Genomic DNA, 18,331 nt, shown 5'->3' with positions numbered 1-18,331 from the left:
TCTTTGACAGGGAGTGTGAAGCTGAGCTGGGGCCCCTCCTTGCTATATCTGCTCAGAAAGGAGGAACATCTATTAGTTTGAAATTTAAGATTACAAAAGCTGTGAACGTGCTTGTGGCAGGCTAACCAACATGCTCAAAGAGGAGGGGATGGATGTCTCAAGGTAATGAGATGGCACCCTGCTGCCTGGGGATACTTTTCCACAGGGAGAAGGCAGAGTGGGCTGTGAGAATGCTGCTCCTCCCTGCCGAGGAGCAGTTGGAGGCCTCGGGGTGGTTCCCTGGGCGTGGTTCTAGTTCCAAACTGTCACAAAGCAGGCTGTGGGGCAGTGCCGGGTGGCAGCCATGGAGGCACTGCGGATGCTGCTGATGCTGCTGATGCTGCTGGGCCTGGTGAGGTGCCCTCCTGGCCCAGGGGACCTGCTCGGGGGGCTGCGTGTCACCTCCATGTGGATGACGGCGCCGCGGCAGTTGAGTGCTCGGGCTGACACCAACCCCTTGGCTGTCTCTTACTGGCTGGAAGTGGCTGGGCGGCCGTGGGTGCTGCGCCTGCAGCCCAGGAGAGGGCTGGTTTCCCACCCCTTCACCCTGGTCACCTACGGCAAGGATGGGACACGCTGGGAGGAGCACCCCTTCGTTCATGACAACTGCTTCTACCAGGGAGAGGTACAGGGGAGCCCTGGCTCCATGGTGGCGCTCAGCAACTGTGGCAGGGGTCTCCATGGCATGCTTTGGGTAGAGAATGACACCTATGAGATTGAGCCCATCCCCGACGATCCGGCTTTCCGGCACATCCTCTACCGCATGGAGGAGGCCAGCAACCCCGTGGGTCCCACCTGCGGGTTGACCCCACAGGAGCTGCAGCACCAAGAGCCTTTGCTGCCCTGGCTCAAGGAGCCCCAGGTGGTGCAGGAGGAGGAAGAGGCGTTGGAGGGTTGGTGGACACACGCCAGGTACGTGAAGATAGCAGTGGTCGTGGACAACGTACGGTTTGTGAGGTCAGGCAGGAATGAATCTGAAGTCTTGAGGCAAGTCCTGGAAGTCATCAACATTGGGGACTCTCTGTACAAACAGCTTTCTGTTCAGCTGTTTCTTGTGGGATTGGAGATCTGGACCGAAAGCAATCCTATAAACATTACTAACTCTATCTCTTATGTACTTCAGGTCTTTAACAAATGGCGAAGGTCAGACCTGTCTCCACGGATGCGCCACGATGTTGCTCACTTATTTGCATTTCAGGACTTTGGGAAGAACCTGGGACTGGCGTACCTAGGGTCCATATGTAATAACCAGTGGTCAGCAGCAGTTGATTCCTTCACTAATAGGAAGTTGTCCTCCTTTGTTATCACATTTGTCCATGAGCTGGGCCATAATCTTGGGATGCGCCATGATAAACCAGGCTGTAAATGCAGGCGAAAGAGATGTATTATGTACGAAAGTGATGTTGACACAGATGCATTCAGCGACTGCAGTTACAAAGACTACTTTGACCTAGTTACACGTGGTGCCAACTGCCTTCGTCAACCACCAGCACCCGGTACTTTCTACACCATGAAGCGTGAATACTGTGGGAATAAGATAGTAGAAAACGGAGAGCAATGTGACTGTGGCTCAGAATCAGACTGCAGAAAGGATCCTTGTTGTCACCCAAATTGTACGTTTACTGCCAATTCCGTCTGTGCTTCTGGAAAATGCTGCAAGGGATGTCATTTCCTTCCAGCAGGAAAGGTGTGCAGAGCAAGTACTGGTGTCTGTGACCTGCCAGAGTACTGCAATGGGACTTCCCCTCAGTGTCCGCAAGATTCGTACATACAAGATGGAGCCCCTTGCGAAGATGGGGGTTATTGCTATCGAGGAAAATGCCCTACCCACCAGAAACAGTGCCAGCGTCTCTTTGGCAAAGAAGCCAGAGCCGCTTCATTAGATTGCTTCAAAGCAGTGAATACTCAAGGTGACCGGTTTGGGAACTGTGGGATTCGTGACAGTGTCCATTTTATAAAATGCAGTACTGAGAATATCTTATGTGGTAGGGTCCAGTGTGAAAACCTACACGAATTGCCTTTCTTGCCGGACCACGTCACGCTAGTCCAAACCCCTGTTGGACGTAAAAAGTGTTGGGGTCTTGACTACCATGTAGGGATACCAGTAGGTGATGTGGGAGCTGTGGAAGATGGCACGCCATGTGGTCGTGATATGCTTTGTATCAACAGGACATGCACCAGTGTATCACTGCTGAACTACACCTGTAACGTGACAAAGTGTCATGACAGAGGAGTGTGTAACAATCATAACAACTGCCACTGCAGGTATGGCTGGGCTCCTCCGTATTGCAAATTGAAAGGATATGGAGGTAGTGTTGACAGTGGACCTCCTCCAGCCAGGGGCCCTCTTTACAGGGCAAGAACAGGACTATGCACTCTTTCTTACCTTATCACCGTAGTAATCCTTATAATTTATCAATGTCAAATAGCGGCATGGCTTAGGAGGAAAAGAGCCCAATTCCACAGAAGAAGATAGCAGTTATTTCAAATGCAGTTTTTCCTAAAGGAGGACGCCTGCTAATGAGTCAAAATCCTCCAAAAAAGCACTTCCTGAAGACCAACAAGCAGTAGCTTTGGGTGTTCCTGGGGAAGTCTCCCTTGGGCAGAGCCAGCTGATAATTCATCAAAATAGTTCAACACGTTCTGAACAGTTTTAATCTCATGTGATACCATTAAATGCAGAGTAAATGTTATCTTTGTTTATTTTTTATAGTACTTATGTTTATTTATATTACTGAGGTGAGTGACTCGAGAGAGGACGCCTTCAACAGGGGAGCGGGGGGAGATCAGCGTCCAGGAGCCTCAGCTCAGAGTGCCAAGAGCCACCGAGGGAGCCTCAAGTCCTCGACAGGACTTGCCCAGGAGCCGACAGCTCAGCTGAGGCGAGCAGGGACTCACAGGGGGGGAGCCAGGAGGAGCAGCACCAGCCCTGACTGGTTAAAAACCTGCCCCAGGCAGCGCAAGTGACCAGGGCAGGTCAAGGGCGATCTCGTGGGCAGGGAAGCGGGATGATGGGCACTCACCATATGAGCAGTGCCCTGTCTGGGAGCTCTGCTCTGTCTGCCCCAGCTGTGGCCAGGGTAGGCACCCAGGCAGAGCCGATGAGAGGGGAGGCTGCAGCGCAGAGCTTGGAGTGCAGAAAGTGCCTGCACTGGTCTGGTGAGGGGAGGATGCACAATGGGCAGGGCTGCACCCACTGCTCCCTGGTGCAGGTCCTCCTGCAGCAGGTGGCTGAGCTGCGGGATGCTGTCAGTTAGGCTGCAAGAAGTCAGGGAAGCTGAGAGGAAGCAGGACTGCTTGCTCTAGGCCCAAACAGTGCAGGTGCCTCAGATGTCCTCTGTAGCTCATGGAGGAAAGGAGGAGGCCATTAACCTGGGAAGCTGGGAAACAGCAACAAAACAAAACAAAAACAAACAAACAAACAAACAATGGAGAAAGAGGACAAATAAAAGCAAGGTGCTTCCTCTTAAACCTCATGTCCGCACCCAGAAGTGCTTTTCAGTTCTCTGGGGGGATAACAAGGAAATACACTTGCAACATGAACAACCAGCTGATGCACTGGTAAAGAAGATCACTACTGGTGCTGCCAGGAAAAAGGTATGGGTCATAGCTGGCCTGGGTTCAGCAGTAGCAATCGTTTTTTCTCCATCTCACTAGCTGATGCAGTTCTGTGGTTTTGACTTTCAGCCTGGGAACAGTGCTGATAACACCGATGTTTTTAGTTGATGCTCAGTAATGTTTACTCTCACCAAGGATTTTCTGAGTCTTATGCTCTGCCAGGGAGGAGGGGAAGCTGGGAGGAAGCAGAGACAGGACACCTGACCGAGGCTAGCCAAAGGGGTATTCCATACCACAACATGTCATGCCCAGTATAGAAACCGGGGGCAGTTACCCTGAAGGGCTAGATCACTGCTCAGGTCAGGCTGGGTATGAATCTGCAGGTGGATTCTCTTCCCTTTTTATTTCCCTTATCATTATTATAATTATCGGTAGCAGTAGTATTTTGTGCTATACCTTAGCTACCGGGTGGTCTTATCTCAACCCGTGGGAATGACATTCTTTCGATTCTCCTCCCTATCCCTATGGGAGCAGGGGGAGGAAGTGAGGGGAGTGAGCAAGTGGCTGTGTGGTCATGGGTTGCCGGCTGGGCTTAAATCACGACAGTTCTTTTTGGCGCCCAACATGGGGCACGGAGGGTTGAGACAACGACAGATTTGACCAGAGTGTGTCTGTGGGAATTCTTAAAGAGCCAAGGCCACGTAGTGAGTGATCCCTATACCCTGAGCCTTATTACTGTAAAGTAAAAAGATTTTTGGCAGGCATAAGCAAGGTCAATTGTCTTGTTAGGCCTCTGTAATTTTCCACTGAAAATGTGCAGAGAATGATCTCTGCCAAGGTTGTAGTTTCCCACTGTGTTTTTAGAGTAAGGTATTTAATCACAATTATAACAAGTTGTAAACATTAGCTCTGCAAACGGTAGTAACCTCTAGACTAACCAATTAGAGCTCAGTATCCAAGGCTGTTACATAACGGAGTAAGGGTATAAGAAGAGCACTGTATCTAATAAAGTCTGGCAATCGTTTGATCATATTGATCATCTCTGCGTTGTCCGGGATTCCTGTGTCGACATGTGTCTGATCATATTTGTGGTAAGCATTCATTGTTTCAGATTAATAGTCACTCGTCACAATGCTGATCTATTGGCTCTCAAAGTTGTTGCTCTTGATCTCGGAGTTTCAGCATGTACCTTACTTATAGCCAGTATTTGCTGTTTTAGTGTTTATCAGCTGGAGGCCCTGGGCTAAGGTTCTTGTTTCACTGTATTTCATGGCAATGACTTGTAATACAATAGACTCATTGATCATGAACTTGGACTGATATGTGTTCCCAGTGTGGTGGTCACCTCTATACTTTGGGAAGTAGTGGTAGGGACTGTACTTTGAAAGGAACAGAGGTACCCATCTGTCGGCCTCACGCAGTCTCCAGGGAGATGTGTTTTCTACGAGGGGCATGGATCAAGGATGTTGCAGAGAGGCTGCCTGCTCTAGTAAGTCCCACTGACTATTACCCACTTCTAGTGATCCACAAACGCCAGTAGCCTGTTGGACAAAAAAAAGAGGACTTAGAGATGTGGGCACATGTATGGGGCTATGATATAATAGGCATAACAGAAACATGGTGAGATGTCTCCTATGAGTGGAGTGTTGGAATGGAAGGTTACAGGCTCTTCAGAAAAGACAGGCCCTGCAGGATGGGAGGGGGAGTTGCTCTTTATGTTAGGGATAGGCTGGAGAGTATGGAACTCTGTCTGAGGACAGGTGAGCAGTCAACAGAGAGTTTGTGGGTCAGGGTTAAAGGGAGAACAGATATGGGAAACATTACTGTGGGGATCTGTTACAGACTGCCTGATCAAGAGGAACCTGTGGATGAAGCGCTCTATAAACAGATGGGAACAGCCTCATGCTCGCAGGCCCTTGATCTCAAGGAGGGACCTCAAGCACCCTGACATCTGTTGGAGGGACAGTACAGCCCAGCACAAGCAATCCAGGAGGTTCCTCGATTGTGTGGAGACAACTTCCTTGTGCAAGTAATAGAGGAGTTGACAAGGAGAGGTGCCCTGCTTGACCTCGTGCTCACCAACAGGGAAGGGCTCGTTGGAAATGTGATGCTCCAGGGAAGTCTTGGATGCAGCAATCAGGAGATGGTTGAGTTTAAGATCCTCAGGACAGTGAGAAGAGCGTGCAGTAAGCTCAGTGCCCTGGACTGCAAGAGAGCAGACTTTGGCCTCTTCAGGAACCTGCTTAGCAAGGTTCCATGGGATATAGCCCTAGAGGGCAGGGGGGACCAAGACTCTTGGTTGATATTCAAGGGTCACCTGCTACAAGCTCAGGAGTGTTGCATCCCGACCAGGAGGAAGTGCAGCAGGAGGGTCAGGAGACCTCCTTGGATGGATAAGGAGCTGCTGAGAAAAATTCACAGGAAAAAAAAAGGCTTATAAAAGGTGGAAGCAAGGACAGGCAGCCTGGGAAGAATACAGGGATGTTGTTTGGGAAGCTAGGGAGCAGGTTAGGAAAGCTAAGGCCCAGTTAGAATTAAACTTGTCTAGGGATGCAAAAGACAACAGGAAAGGATTCTATAGGTACATGGCAAATAAAGGACAGACTAGGGACAACATAGGCCCCCTCTGGAAGCTATTGGGAGAACTGGCTACCCTGGATTTGGAGAAGGCTGAGGTTCTGAATGACTTCTTTGCCTCGGTCTTCACTGGCAAATGTACTGACCACACCACCCAAGTCTTGGAAGACAGACGCAGGGGCTGTGAGAATGAAGACCTTGGGCCCACTGTAGGAGAGAATCTTGTTTTAGACCATCTTAAGATCCTGAACGTGCACAAGTCCATGGGACCTGATGAAATCCATCCACGGGTCCTGAAGAAGCTGGCAAATGAAGTTGCAAAGCCACTGACCATCATATCTGAAAAATCATGGCAGACAGGTGAAGTTCTCAATGACTGGAAAAAGGGAAATATAACCCCCATTTTCAAGAAGGGGAAAATGGATGACCCAGGGAATTACAGACCAGTCAGTCTCACCTCTGTGCCTGGCAAAATCTGGGAGCAGATTCTTTTGGAAGGCATGCTAGGGCACATGAAAAACAACAAGGTGCTTGGTGACAGCCAGCATGGCTTCACTAAGGGGAAATCCTGCCTGACCAATTTGGTGGCCTTCTATGGTGGGGCTATGGAACTGATGGACAGGGGTAGAGCAGTTGATGTCATCTACCTGGACTTGTGCAAAGTGTTCAACACTGTCCCACATGACATCCTTGTCTCTAAATTGGAGAGACATCAATTTGATAGGTGGACCACTCGGTGGATAAAGAACTGGCTGGATGGCCGCACTCAAAGAGTTGTGGTCAACGGTTCAATGGCCAGCTGGAGACCAGTAACGAGTGGTGTCCCTCAGGGATTGGTGTTGGGACTGGTCTTGTTTAATATGTTTGTCGCTGACATGAACAGTGGGATTGAGTGCACCCTCAGCAAGTTTGGTGATGACACCAAGCTGTGTGGTTCTGTTGATAAGCTGGAGGGAAGGAATGCCATCCAGAGGGACCTTGACATGCTTGTGAGGTGGGCTGATGCCAACCTCATGAAGTTTAACCATGCCAAGTGCAAGGTCTTACACCTGGGTTGGAGCAATCCCAGGCACAGCTACAGGTTGGGCAGGGAAGAGATTCAGAGCAGCCCTGAGGAGAAGGACTTGGGGGTGTTTGTTCGATGAGAAAATGAACATGAGCCAGCTTCAGTGTGCGCTCACAGCCCAGAAAGCCAACTGTATTCTGGGCTGAATCAAAAGAAGCGTGACCAGCAGGTCAAAGGAGGTGATCCTGCCCCTCTGCTCTGCTCTCGTGAGACCTCACTTGGAGTATTGTGTGCAGTTCTGGTGTCCCCAACATAAAAAGGACATGGAACTGTTGGAACAAGTCCAGAGGAGGGCCACGAGGATGATCAGGGGACTGGAGCACCTCCTGTATGAAGACAGGCTGAGAAAGTTGGGGCTGTTCAGCCTGGAGAAGAGAAGGCTGCGTGGAGACCTCATAGCAGCCTTCCAGTATCTGAAGGGGGCCTACAGGGATGCTGGAGAGGGACTCTTCATTAGGGACTGTAGTGATAGGAAAAGGGGTAACGGGTTGAAACTTAAACAGCAGAGGTTTAGATTGTATCTAAGGAAGAAATTCTTTACTGTTAGGGTGGTGAAGTACTAGAATGGGTTTCCCAGGGAAGTTGTGAATGCTGCATCCCTGGCAGTGTTTAAGGCCAGGTTGGATGAAGCCTTGGGTGATATGGTTTAGTGTGAGGTGTCCCTGCCTATGGCAGAGGGGTTGGAACTAGTTGATCTTAAGGTCCTTTCCAATCCTAAATATTCTATGATTCTAAGTTAATAAATGTAGGTGGTAAGGTGTGCTGTTCTTTGCACCTTGAGCTCTTAGACTGAAGTAGTTAGGAAAACCGTAGGTATAGCTTTTATAGAATCATAGAACTGTTAGGGTTGGAAAGTTTGTTTCAGACCTTAAGATCATCTAGTTCCAATCCCCCCACCGTGCTTCATATCAACAAATGTAAGCTTCTTAAGAAATGCTGTAAATAAATTATTTGCTCCAATCATCTAATGTTTTTTCCAATGATGGTGGAGAGACTTAAATGGGAGGAGGCTTTCAGCTGTGGACATTATTTCTGTGCATTTTGTTTCTTTTTCTGCTTAGGCTGTGTGAGCAAGATGAGCATGTGTCCCAACAAACCTAGTGTGTGTTGTATAAAATGTGCGAGTTCCCTCCCTAAGATTTTTTTCATTGAAAATATTGTTGTTTCTGATTTCACCATAGCACTCAGCCTGTCTCTCCCTGTTAAATTCAGGAGTCCGTAAGTGCAAATAATCTTGGAATGAATGCAGTTAAAAAATATTTGTTTATCCGCTCTACAATATAGAACAAGCAAACTGAAGGTCAGAGCACCTGGTCCTCATTTTCACCAGAAAAGTTCCTGTGTAGATGTGACTGTCCTAATAGCACCAAGCAGTTCGGTGATTAAATCGCACCAGGCCCTCTTAATTGTTCCCTGTTGTCATCATCTGTATTGCTACACTTGCAGCTTGTGCTGAAATAAATGAGGATAATGTTTAAAAAGGAAATAAACAGGATAAGTTTTGCCTTGCTATCTTTTTCCTAAGAATTCCCTGAGATACAGGGGTCCTAGGTTAAGGAGCCCTAGGTTAAAGTGGTTCCTCTGTTAAAGTTGAACTACTTTGCCTTTTATAAGTAGGTAACTACCTGTTCCATAGAGTTTTGAGGGAAGTTCACAAGTCCTCACACTGAGCACCTTCTGCAAGACATAATTAAGTATGTACTGTTCCCAGCACTGATGCTCAGTACAGAGGTTCAAGTGCTATTTGTGGTTCTGAATGTAGGGCTATCACTGCATTGCACTGCAGGATAACTGGGAGCTGGCATGGATGCTGTCCATGATACCTGTCTGCATTGGGTTTTTGCTTCTGCCTGTAACTGTCCAACCTGATGTAGTGGCATAACCATCCATGGCAATGTTCAAGAAACGTGTAGATAAAGCCCTTAGTGGCACGGTTTAGTGGTGCACTTGGCAGTGGTGAGGTAAAGGTTGGACTTGGCGATCTTAAAGATCTTTCCTATCTATTTGATTCTATGATTCCGTGTGTGCTGTGTGGCCAGTTACGAGGTCTGGGAGCAGGTCACATCTCTCCTGCTCCTTAACCTGCGCAAGCAGCCCACCCTGGTCTGGGGAGCAAAGCGGTGCTGAGCAAGGGTGATGTACGGCGCAGGAAGTCTCTGTGCCGTCTTCCCCGGCAGGGCTCCCCAGGGCACGTCCCTCTGCCGCCGCTGCCGGGAGATCCATCCCGAGCTCTGGCAGGAGAAGCCGTGCTCCGCAGGCCGTCCCGGGCCCCCCGCCCTCAGGATGTGCCTCTCTCCGGGCGCGCACCGGGCACCGCTCCCCATGGCGCAGCCGCCGCGGCGCCGCCGCTGGTTCGGAGGGCCGGGCCCCGCGGGCACAGGCGGGTGCTGGGCCCCGGTGTTCCTCGCCGCGTGCTGGCTGGCAGCAGGCTCCCGTCAGCGTGCGGCGCGGCCGGCCGCGGACTACAACTCCCAGCGCTCCGCGGCGTGGCCCTCCGGCGGCGGCCGAGGAAACGAAAGCGGCCGCCCCAGGAGCAGATTTCACCTTCAGGCCGCAGCATGAACGGCAGCGTGGCGGGCGGCGGCTTCTCCGAGGAGATCATCAACCTCACCCGCAGGTCCTCCGGTAAGCCGGGGGCAGCTGCTCCTCGCCGGGGAGCTCGGCGGCGCCCGGGCCTGATCAGCCGCGCCGAGGCCTGCGCAGCCCCCGGCGGGGCGGGGAGGCCGCTTTGGGAGCGCGGCGGCGGTGGGGCCGGGGGAGCATTAGCCCCACTGGGACGGCGGTGGTGAGAGCGTCCCGGCGGTGAGCACAGTGCCCGCTCCGCGGCAGTCGGGACGGTCCCGGTCCGAGCGGCCTCTCCTGCCGCTGCGTGCCCGAAGAAACGGCCCGTGGCGGACACACCGCTGCGGGGAGAGCCGTGACCGGCGTAAGGGGAGCTGGCTGGGGCAGGCTTTGTCTTCTGCGAGCGGTGTCTGCGGAGGAGCAGCTCACGTCTGGGTTTCCCGAGACCTGCCATCTCCGGGGAAGCTCTTGTTGCTCTCAAGTGAGGTGGCAGGCGCTCAGCCGTGTGGGACACCCGAAAGAAGGGGGCGTTTTGAAAAGCATGAGTGAAAGTGATCATACCCTATGCTGTCAGCGTTCTGGTGTTTGGGGTAGCATTAGGGAGGGCTTCAGGGCAGCGAGTGAGAGGAGCGCAGGCTGGAAGGGAGAGGGGATAGGGCAGTATGTGGGGCATGGTTTTGGCTTTGCTTTTCCTTTCTCAGCAGCGTGTGCTCTCGGAAGCCTGGAGGAGCCTGTCCTCCCTTGTATTTTCACAGGATTTATGATGCTATTCAGACGGCATTTCCAGAAGTGCAGGAAGTTAGCACCAAGTGTACAGCTCCGGAGCAAAATCCTGGCTCCAAAGAACCGCAGGCTCCAGCAAGGTTTTGGAGCTATAGCTACACTTCGGTGCGTGAGGCCTGCTGTTTAACTAAATGAGCATGAGAGAAAACGTGGCAGCGCTTCTGTCTGCACCACTGCTGGGTGCGGCTGCTGGCCGGCCTTGGCTCTGCGGGTCGCCCGGGGACCTGCAGCACGCACCTTGTTGGCGGATGTGCCATTTTCCTCTCTCGGGAGTGCAGGTAGTTCTGTGCAGGGCTGGGGTCGGTCCCCAAAGGGTGAGCGTGGCTGGCAGTCCTCTGCCTTCTCCGCTCGCTGCAGTAGGTACCTGTCTGAAGGCTGTGTAGCACTGCCTGCACAGCCTTGAGCTCAAGCTATTGAAGCTATGCTTGTCAATGAAAATTCTATGCGAAATGAAGCTGGTTCTGATGGGAAAGCTGTTTCCATACATTTTGGAGCCTAAAATTTTGAGCTAGATGAAAAGTGATGTTGAAGGAGCATGGGCTGGGAAGTCTTGAATGCAGCCATAGCAATTGAAATCTGATTACCAGGAGTACCATTTGTCCCATCATTAAGATGGGCTGTGTCTTTTTAGTTAGGTTTCTAGCTATGTTGCTTGACTTGAAGGTCCTACAGCCCCTTAAAACCTTGGTACTTTTACTGTGTGAGCTATAACTCATTTCTGTGAAGAAACACAACACTGTTAGTTGTAAAGCACAGGGTAATCCCAGAATCTCTCTAATTGGAGTTTTTCCTACAATTTTTCAGGGTAGGTCTGCTACTAAATATCTCTGGCAAAAGTTTGCTGAGGACATGAATGTATGTGCAGTGGCAGGACAGTGTGTGTATGTCTCTGTTTCAGACTTTTTCTGAAGTACTAGGCTTAAACTAGGCAAAAAACTCTGGTTTTATGGAAAACTAAGTAACTTCGTTGGTTCAGTTTGTAATCTCATTCCCTAATCCTGCCAGTCATAATTTTGTAGATTTCTGGTTTTGAGGGATTTTTTTTTTTAAGTTTAAGGAGTTTAAATGAGGCATAGGGAGATCTATAGCCTCAGGGAGGGTCAGTTTGGCCCAGAGCCTGCTTTTAAAACTCTGCTGTTTCACTTCTGGCTCCTTGTAGGTGTTTAAATCCCTTGTAGGGATTTAGCACTGTGTGCTCTCTTCTTCCTCTTGCTGCTTTTCTCCTGGTTCTGCTGCATTGCTTTTACAGGTGCATGAACTGAAAAGGGGAAGAATAGCAGAGCACTCAAGGAATGATAGGGGAGATATTTTTAGCCAGATTGGAAGTTTAAGTGCTGGAAAGGAAATACACAGTGAGCAAGCCCTGTGAATACTTAACTTGGCCTAGCATGAGCTGCTGCTTCTTTTTGTCATAAAGATCTACTTCTATCTCATGTTGCCTCTGCTGATCAGTGCTGTGACTTTTAATTATTTATCCAACTGTGGGTGAAAACTTGCAAAATATGTATATTTTCAAGGGGCAGGGGGTTTAAACATAAACAGGAGAAGTTCAGGTTAGATATTAAGAAAAATTTCCTTACGGTGAGGGTGGTGAGGCACTGGCACAGGTTGCCCAGAGAAGTTGTAAATGCTTGGCAGTGTGAAGTCCAGGTTGGACAGAACCTTGGGTGATGTGGTTTAGTGAGCCCATGGCAGAGGGGTTGGAACTAGATGATCTTAAGGCCCTTTCCAACCCAAACCTTTTTATGACTCTGTAATTCATATGTATATATATATATATATATGTATATTTGGTATTTTTTTATATATGTGAAAGAGAATGTATTCTGAAACTGTTTCCTTCTTTCTGGCTTTTTCATAAGTGTTGATTAAACTGCATACTTTCTGCAGTATTGATTTCCCCTTCTTCCCAGATTATTGGTTTTATGGCAAATAATTTTATGGTTGTGTATTTTCAGATTTATTTTTTATTTCCCACTCAAGGGTGTGTTATTGTGCACAACTGTCCCTTCTTGGGATAGATAATAGTCTAGCTGAAATGTCAGTGTTTCTTCAGTCTGTTGCCTCTTCTATTTTCTTCCTTATTTGAAGCTTCCAGGAAGGGGGTGGGGGAGAGAAGGAGAGGTGTGGCAATATTGCTGTTAATATTTCTTTACTTCCCAGCTTTAGATGCATACTTAAAATAGCATGATTCATCTAGTACATCCTTTGATCTCCTATGATTGATTTAAAGTGCTGCTTCCCAGCAAGGCACCAGGTGGTTTTACTTTCATTTGCAACTCTCCTCTGAGTTTCGAGTCCCAACTTTGAGAGAAAGTAAAAAAGAAAGAGAAAATAAATAAATCAACCTGGCTGAACATGGGGAGAATTCACCTTCAGCTGTTCTTGACAAGAGGTTTTGGATGACTGGTTTATATCAGAAAAAAGGGGGTTCCCTCTCCTCTTCCTCCATTTACTTTGGTTGTATATTTGTTGTTTTGGTGAATTTTTTTCTTTGACTTTTCTTTCTTCATTGCAAGCCTCTTCGTAGGGAATCTTTCCCATCCCTTGTCATGTACAATTATTTACTGAGAGACTTAGCTGCATGCAAAGTGGGTAATGTGCTCTCATTACCTGTGGTTTTCCAATTTTAATTCAATTTATTCTTCTCAATTTTGATGAAACAAGAAGTCTTAATCTTTAACTGCACTTTAATCAAGCAGCTGGTTCCAGTTAGATATCTGTAATCAAGGCTTACTTTAGAGAGCAATAAGAAACATAACAGAAATGTAGACATCAGTTCTGTTTGATGTGTGCGTATTTTTTTTGTTTTGCTTTAAATACAAGAACTTTGTCTTTATTTCCTTTCATGTTTTGAATCCCTGAAACAGAATAAAGTGATTATATACAATTTGAAGTAGCTGCATCTAAGCTAATCTTATTCACTGAGGCGAAGGATGCCAGTTCCAGCTCCTGAGATGTGGAAGGGGATCTTTCTGAGCTCTGAGTGACCTCAAACTGGTAGCGCAGCTCTTTGCCTTTCCTGACTCTGTTTTCCAGCTCATGACATGCTTGTCAGGCATGATTTCTTGTTGCTCAAAGATAATAATTTAGCATAGCCTCCTGTGAAATGTCAAATTCATTCTTTTCATTTCCTGTTGTGCTGAAGAGGTATATTCCTGCTGAGGGTTGAATCAGCATCTCAGAAACCATGGCGTATTCCTCAGTATTCCCCAACACCCATCTCAGAATGGCTCATTGGTGCTTTATGGAAGGAAGCATCTAGGGCCTCAGGCATTCAGGGTCTCTTTTCTACTTTCAAGATAAGCTTAATGAGAATAACTTTTCTAGGTAGTGATAGCTGGTAAGGATGATGCAGATTTGTGTGCTGTGAGTTTTAGTATGGTGGAGAGAAAAGGACAACTGGGAGGATGCAGTCTCCAACAACAGCAAGAATGTCTGCAGCTTTGAGCTTTTTCTCATCAGCTTTCTCTTTGGCTTACCTTAGGGCTGGGCTTCAACATTGTTGGTGGGACAGATCAGCAGTACATTTCCAATGACAACAGCATCTATGTCAGCCGGATCAAAAAGGATGGGGCAGCTTACCTTGATGGCCGATTACAAGAAGGAGATAAAATTTTATCGGTAAGCCCTTTCTTCTGTTGCCCTGTGTGTTCTTGAAGTGCTGTGATCGAATATGATCAGTGATGTGATATGAAATGCGGGTTTGCCATCACAGTGCACAGAGAGGGAGGGTTTGATGAATGCAGTTAGGTGATGCTGAACACATTCTGTGGAGGAGCTATCTTGGGGATCTGGGTAGAACTTTGAGCACTAGGGAGATGAGTGACTCTACACATGGGCCCATCTCTTCAGCCTTCTTGATTTGTCTCAGAAGCACTCCTTGGTGCTGCATTTATGTTTCCTCTGACTTGTTTCCCAGAAGTTTTAGATTCCATCAGATCTTCCCTTGCTCACAATAGGTTGTCATTGATACACATGTAAATAAAGGTCTTTCATCTCTTAAGTTTCCATTTTTTTACCAGTATTTTTGCTCAGGGGGATTTTTAGGCTATAAAACTTCTAGGTCATAAAACTGTTCATTTCAGCTGATCAGGAATAATACAGGCTGGTTCCCCTTTTAGAAAAATGTTTTAAAGTGGCTGAGGTTCAGTCCCGATGGTTTTTCAAACAGTTGGCAAACATACAAGCCAATATGATTTACAAAGTGATTGGGTGAAGAAGTAGCCTCTCCTAGTGTGATATATAGTCTTTTAATACTGATTAATTTTATTTTATACTTGTTTATTATGTTCCACATGTAATCATTTAGCCTCTACAGAGTGTCTTGCAGTAGTTGGAGCCTGTTATTGATCCAGAAAGTAATACTAAGTTAAATAGAGAATATTATCCTATCTTTTCTTGACAGCTTAATATTTATGTACTTGTGTTTGGGGAGTCTAAATATCAAGAGAAAGGAGGCACTGGCTGTGATCTCAAGGGATACAGTTAGGGGTAGTGAGGATGAAAATATAAAATTAGGATAGATGTCATCAGTTAGTGAATGAAATCAAATAGGTTATAAAACCTATTGCCATGAGATATTATTTTAAATTAAGAAAAATGCTAACACTTTCAAGTGACTGCCAAAATGTATGTAAGTCTTCTTTTGCTTTCTTTTGTTATTCACTGTGCTTTTAAATATATGTTTACCACACTTTTTCGAACGGAAGGATTTCAAAGGTAGAGCAGCAGAAGGAACAAGTGGGAAAGACACTCATAATAATAATTTTGCTGTAGCTGCTTTTTTGTTTTCATTAGCTGTCAGAATTACACCTTTGATTTATTGCCAGTAAAGCAACAGTATAAGAGCTTGCTGTTGACATAACTGTCATCTTCTATTCTGATTTTGCTTCTAGGTAATTATTTTTAGTACCTCTGTGTTGTGGCTTGTGATTTCTCATGTTATCTCTCAACATATAAAAATACATCTATAATATGAATGGTTGAATCTTGCTGATTATAGTACCATGCCCCAAATGCATCATTTTGTGAAAAAGGAAGAATTTTATCTACTTCTTGTGCTAGCCTGCATCATTAAAATTTGCTTCAGCAACTGGTTTTCCTTTTTTTGCTAGGTCAATGGCAGAGACTTGAAGGATTTGCGGCACAAGGATGCTGTGGAACTGTTCAGGAATGCAGGCTGTGACGTGTCTTTGAAAATTCAGCGCAGGGTATGTTTTACCTGTTTCTTAGGGTTATTTCTGTCTCAGTTTAGACTGGTTTCTATGATTGATAGGTCTCTATATCATGAAGCAGAAAAATATGATGTCCAGGTACTCAGTGTGAATTATACATACAAGGATTTTAGTTGAACTGTAGCCTCTCTAGTTGTCCACAGCTATAATCATCCATGCATTACATGTTTGTGTCAGTATCATGGAAGAGGTGAGTTTGGAGAAGTCCCCACGTCTTTGTTTTGCTGGAGTATGATGTGTTTTCTCAGACATGTCCCTTCTCAGAGGCAAAGGTTTGTCTGCGAAGACTAAATCTCAAGTTCTCCAGTTTTCCGGTTTTGTTGCAGAGGCCAAAATCTTACTGGAGGCAGAACTCCCCTGTTGTTTCAGTAGTCATCACTTAGGTTAATGTCGAGATGTCTGTGAAGCCACTAGTACAAGAAAGACATTAAGGTGCTGGAGCGTGTCCAAAGAAAGGTAGTGAAGCTGATCTAGAGACAAGCCGGATGAGGAGTGGCTGGGGGAATAGGGGTTGTTTAGTCTGGAGAAGAGAAGGTTCAGGGGGCTGTCAGTCTTTTTCTCCCAGCAAAGGGACACGAGGAAATGGCCTCAGGTTGCACCAGGGGGGGTTAGATTGGGTATTAGAAAAAGTTTCTTCCCAGAAAGTGTTGTCAGGCATTGGAATGGGCTGCCCTGGGAGTAGTCGAGTCACCACCCCTGGAGGTATTTAAAAGATGGGTAGATGGAGCACTTAGGGGCATGGTTTAACAGTGGACTTGGCAGTGCTCGGTTAACAGTTGAACTCCATGATCTTTAAAGTCTTTTCCAGTCTAAACGATTCTATGAAATGTGGACTACTGTAGTTTAAATATACTGGCATCATTTTGGATATAAAAAGAGAGGAATCCTTAATGCACTGTTGTAACTTGAAGCTAGCACAGAAGTTGACAAAGCCTGAAGCATACTGTTGCGGAGAGGTGCATTGAGGCCCCTTTTGTACTCCCTTAGTAAAGGAGTAAATGTTCTGGACTAGCGTACAGAGCAAGTAAGAAGAAAAAAGGAGAATTAGTGATGTCCTTTTCCTTGTAAAGACATCAGGGAAATGGTGTGGTGAGAAGTGCATCAAGGGATGACTGGGAATATGTGTCTTTGCTTCTGCCGTATGAAATGTACCCAGCTCTAGCTGTTAGAGCCCTAGTTTACCAAGTGGCAGAGAAACATGAGGGTGCCTGGTCGTGACTGGGAACCATGCAGTAAAGCTCAGTCAGTCCAAAGCTGCTCTAGCCCTCCCGTGTGTGGAATGTACAGGTGTGTGGGGAAACCATCATGCACATCCTCACAGAACCACCTGGTCCTGGCACAAAAGTGGGTGCTCTCCTGTGATGGGTTCTGACGCAGATACTTTTTTTTTCCTTGTAGTTGCAGCCACAGAATGGCCCTGTGGGTTATCGAGGCGATGGAGAATCAGGTGGGCTTCCTCTAGCAGCCATTCTTGTGCCAGGCCTGGCACTTGCTGCGGCAGCGGTGTGGATCTTGCTGAGATATCGACAGCAGATATGAAGAGTTCACGTTTTGGATATCACTGCATATTTACACAGCTATGACGTAATTTAAAGATAGAGAATCAACTATCTTATCACAGACTGATGTCAAAGAGGATCATTGCCTATCATAAAGCTGCTGCTGATGTTCTCTATATATTGATTTTGTTGCAGGATGAATGGAAGCAGAGAGGAAAATGGGAAGGGTGATCACTCTGTTCACATATAGGGTGAGATAGCTGTTTTTTTGACTATCTGGGGAGGTTTTGACATCCCCCTCTATTTTGCACCATGAACTTTCAAACACTTATCTGTACCATGTTTTAAGATGTGATTTGGTTAAACAGCATGGGGATTGGGGTGGTTTTAAATCACAAACATTTACTAGAGGCTTTGCCTTGTTTCCACTGTATTTTTCTTGAAACTAATGAACCCTGTCTAAAACATGAATAAAGAGAAGCAACACAGAGGGTATATTATCTTTTCCACTGAATTTTTGTTGGTTGTTGCTAAATGAATACCTTAGGAAAAATGTGCAAAATATGATGTATGGCTTCACAGTTAAAATCATCAGTGTAACTGCTGATTTAACAGCAATGTGCAGTATTGACGAGGTATTCCACCAGTTCTAGGAAGACAGAAGATAGCCTGCTGATTGACTTCTCACTGTTGGGTCAGAGCTGTAAGAGAATGCTTTCCACAAAATGCTAGCATACTGGAGAGAGACCGGCAGACAACTGAAGCACAAGGATAAGCAGTGGCAAGAGATTTGGGCATGCTGAAGCTGCAGAAAAATCCTTAAATTAGTAATGAGCAGTATTCCCTCCCTCCATCAAGTGGGTTGAAGTCTGCATTGCTCAGGTTAAAGGTCGGTTTTTGGTGTTTTTTTTGTGTGGGGAATACTTCAGAAAAGTTTCCTGTAGCAGCTAACTTGCTCTCTGTAGTCAGAGAATCTTACGCTGATTGAAAGGGATAAGCCAAGAGAGACT

The 18,331-nt window shown here is 46.9% G+C and overlaps 2 protein-coding genes across 2 annotated transcripts; both read left to right on the top strand.

The window, feature by feature from the left end:
* Window positions 1-343: 343 nt before the first annotated feature.
* Window positions 344-2,583, top strand: LOC101878249 (disintegrin and metalloproteinase domain-containing protein 20). Its single transcript, XM_005155228.2, has one exon. It carries the CDS (start codon window positions 344-346, stop codon window positions 2,513-2,515), a length of 2,172 nt encoding a protein of 723 aa, XP_005155285.2. The 3' UTR covers window positions 2,516-2,583.
* A 6,896-nt stretch (window positions 2,584-9,479) lies between these two features.
* On the top strand, window positions 9,480-17,878 carry SYNJ2BP (synaptojanin 2 binding protein). The gene is made up of 4 exons (XM_034062481.1): window positions 9,480-9,865; window positions 14,073-14,209; window positions 15,703-15,798; window positions 17,221-17,878. Exons 1-4 carry the CDS (start codon window positions 9,799-9,801, stop codon window positions 17,359-17,361), a joined length of 441 nt encoding a protein of 146 aa, XP_033918372.1. The 5' UTR covers window positions 9,480-9,798; the 3' UTR covers window positions 17,362-17,878.
* The last annotated feature ends 453 nt before the right edge of the window (window positions 17,879-18,331 follow it).

The sequence above is a fragment of the Melopsittacus undulatus genome, chromosome 4 (assembly GCF_012275295.1).
Source record: "Melopsittacus undulatus isolate bMelUnd1 chromosome 4, bMelUnd1.mat.Z, whole genome shotgun sequence".
In the NCBI taxonomy this organism is placed as follows: domain Eukaryota; kingdom Metazoa; phylum Chordata; class Aves; order Psittaciformes; family Psittaculidae; genus Melopsittacus; species Melopsittacus undulatus.
The sequence above is the reverse complement of the archived record's forward strand: the minus strand, read 5'-3'. Positions and strand labels throughout refer to the sequence as shown.

Excerpts from the sequence above, each read along its gene's own strand:
- LOC101878249 (XM_005155228.2), top strand. The coding sequence starts at position 344 with ATGGAGGCACTGCGGATGCTGCTGATGCTGCTGATGCTGCTGGGCCTG.
- SYNJ2BP (XM_034062481.1), top strand. The coding sequence starts at position 9,799 with ATGAACGGCAGCGTGGCGGGCGGCGGCTTCTCCGAGGAGATCATCAAC. Across the intron at positions 9,866-14,072 it reads CCTCACCCGCAGGTCCTCCG|GGCTGGGCTTCAACATTGTT; the intron begins GTAAGCCGGGGG and ends GGCTTACCTTAG. Across the intron at positions 14,210-15,702 it reads AAGGAGATAAAATTTTATCG|GTCAATGGCAGAGACTTGAA; the intron begins GTAAGCCCTTTC and ends TTTTTTTGCTAG.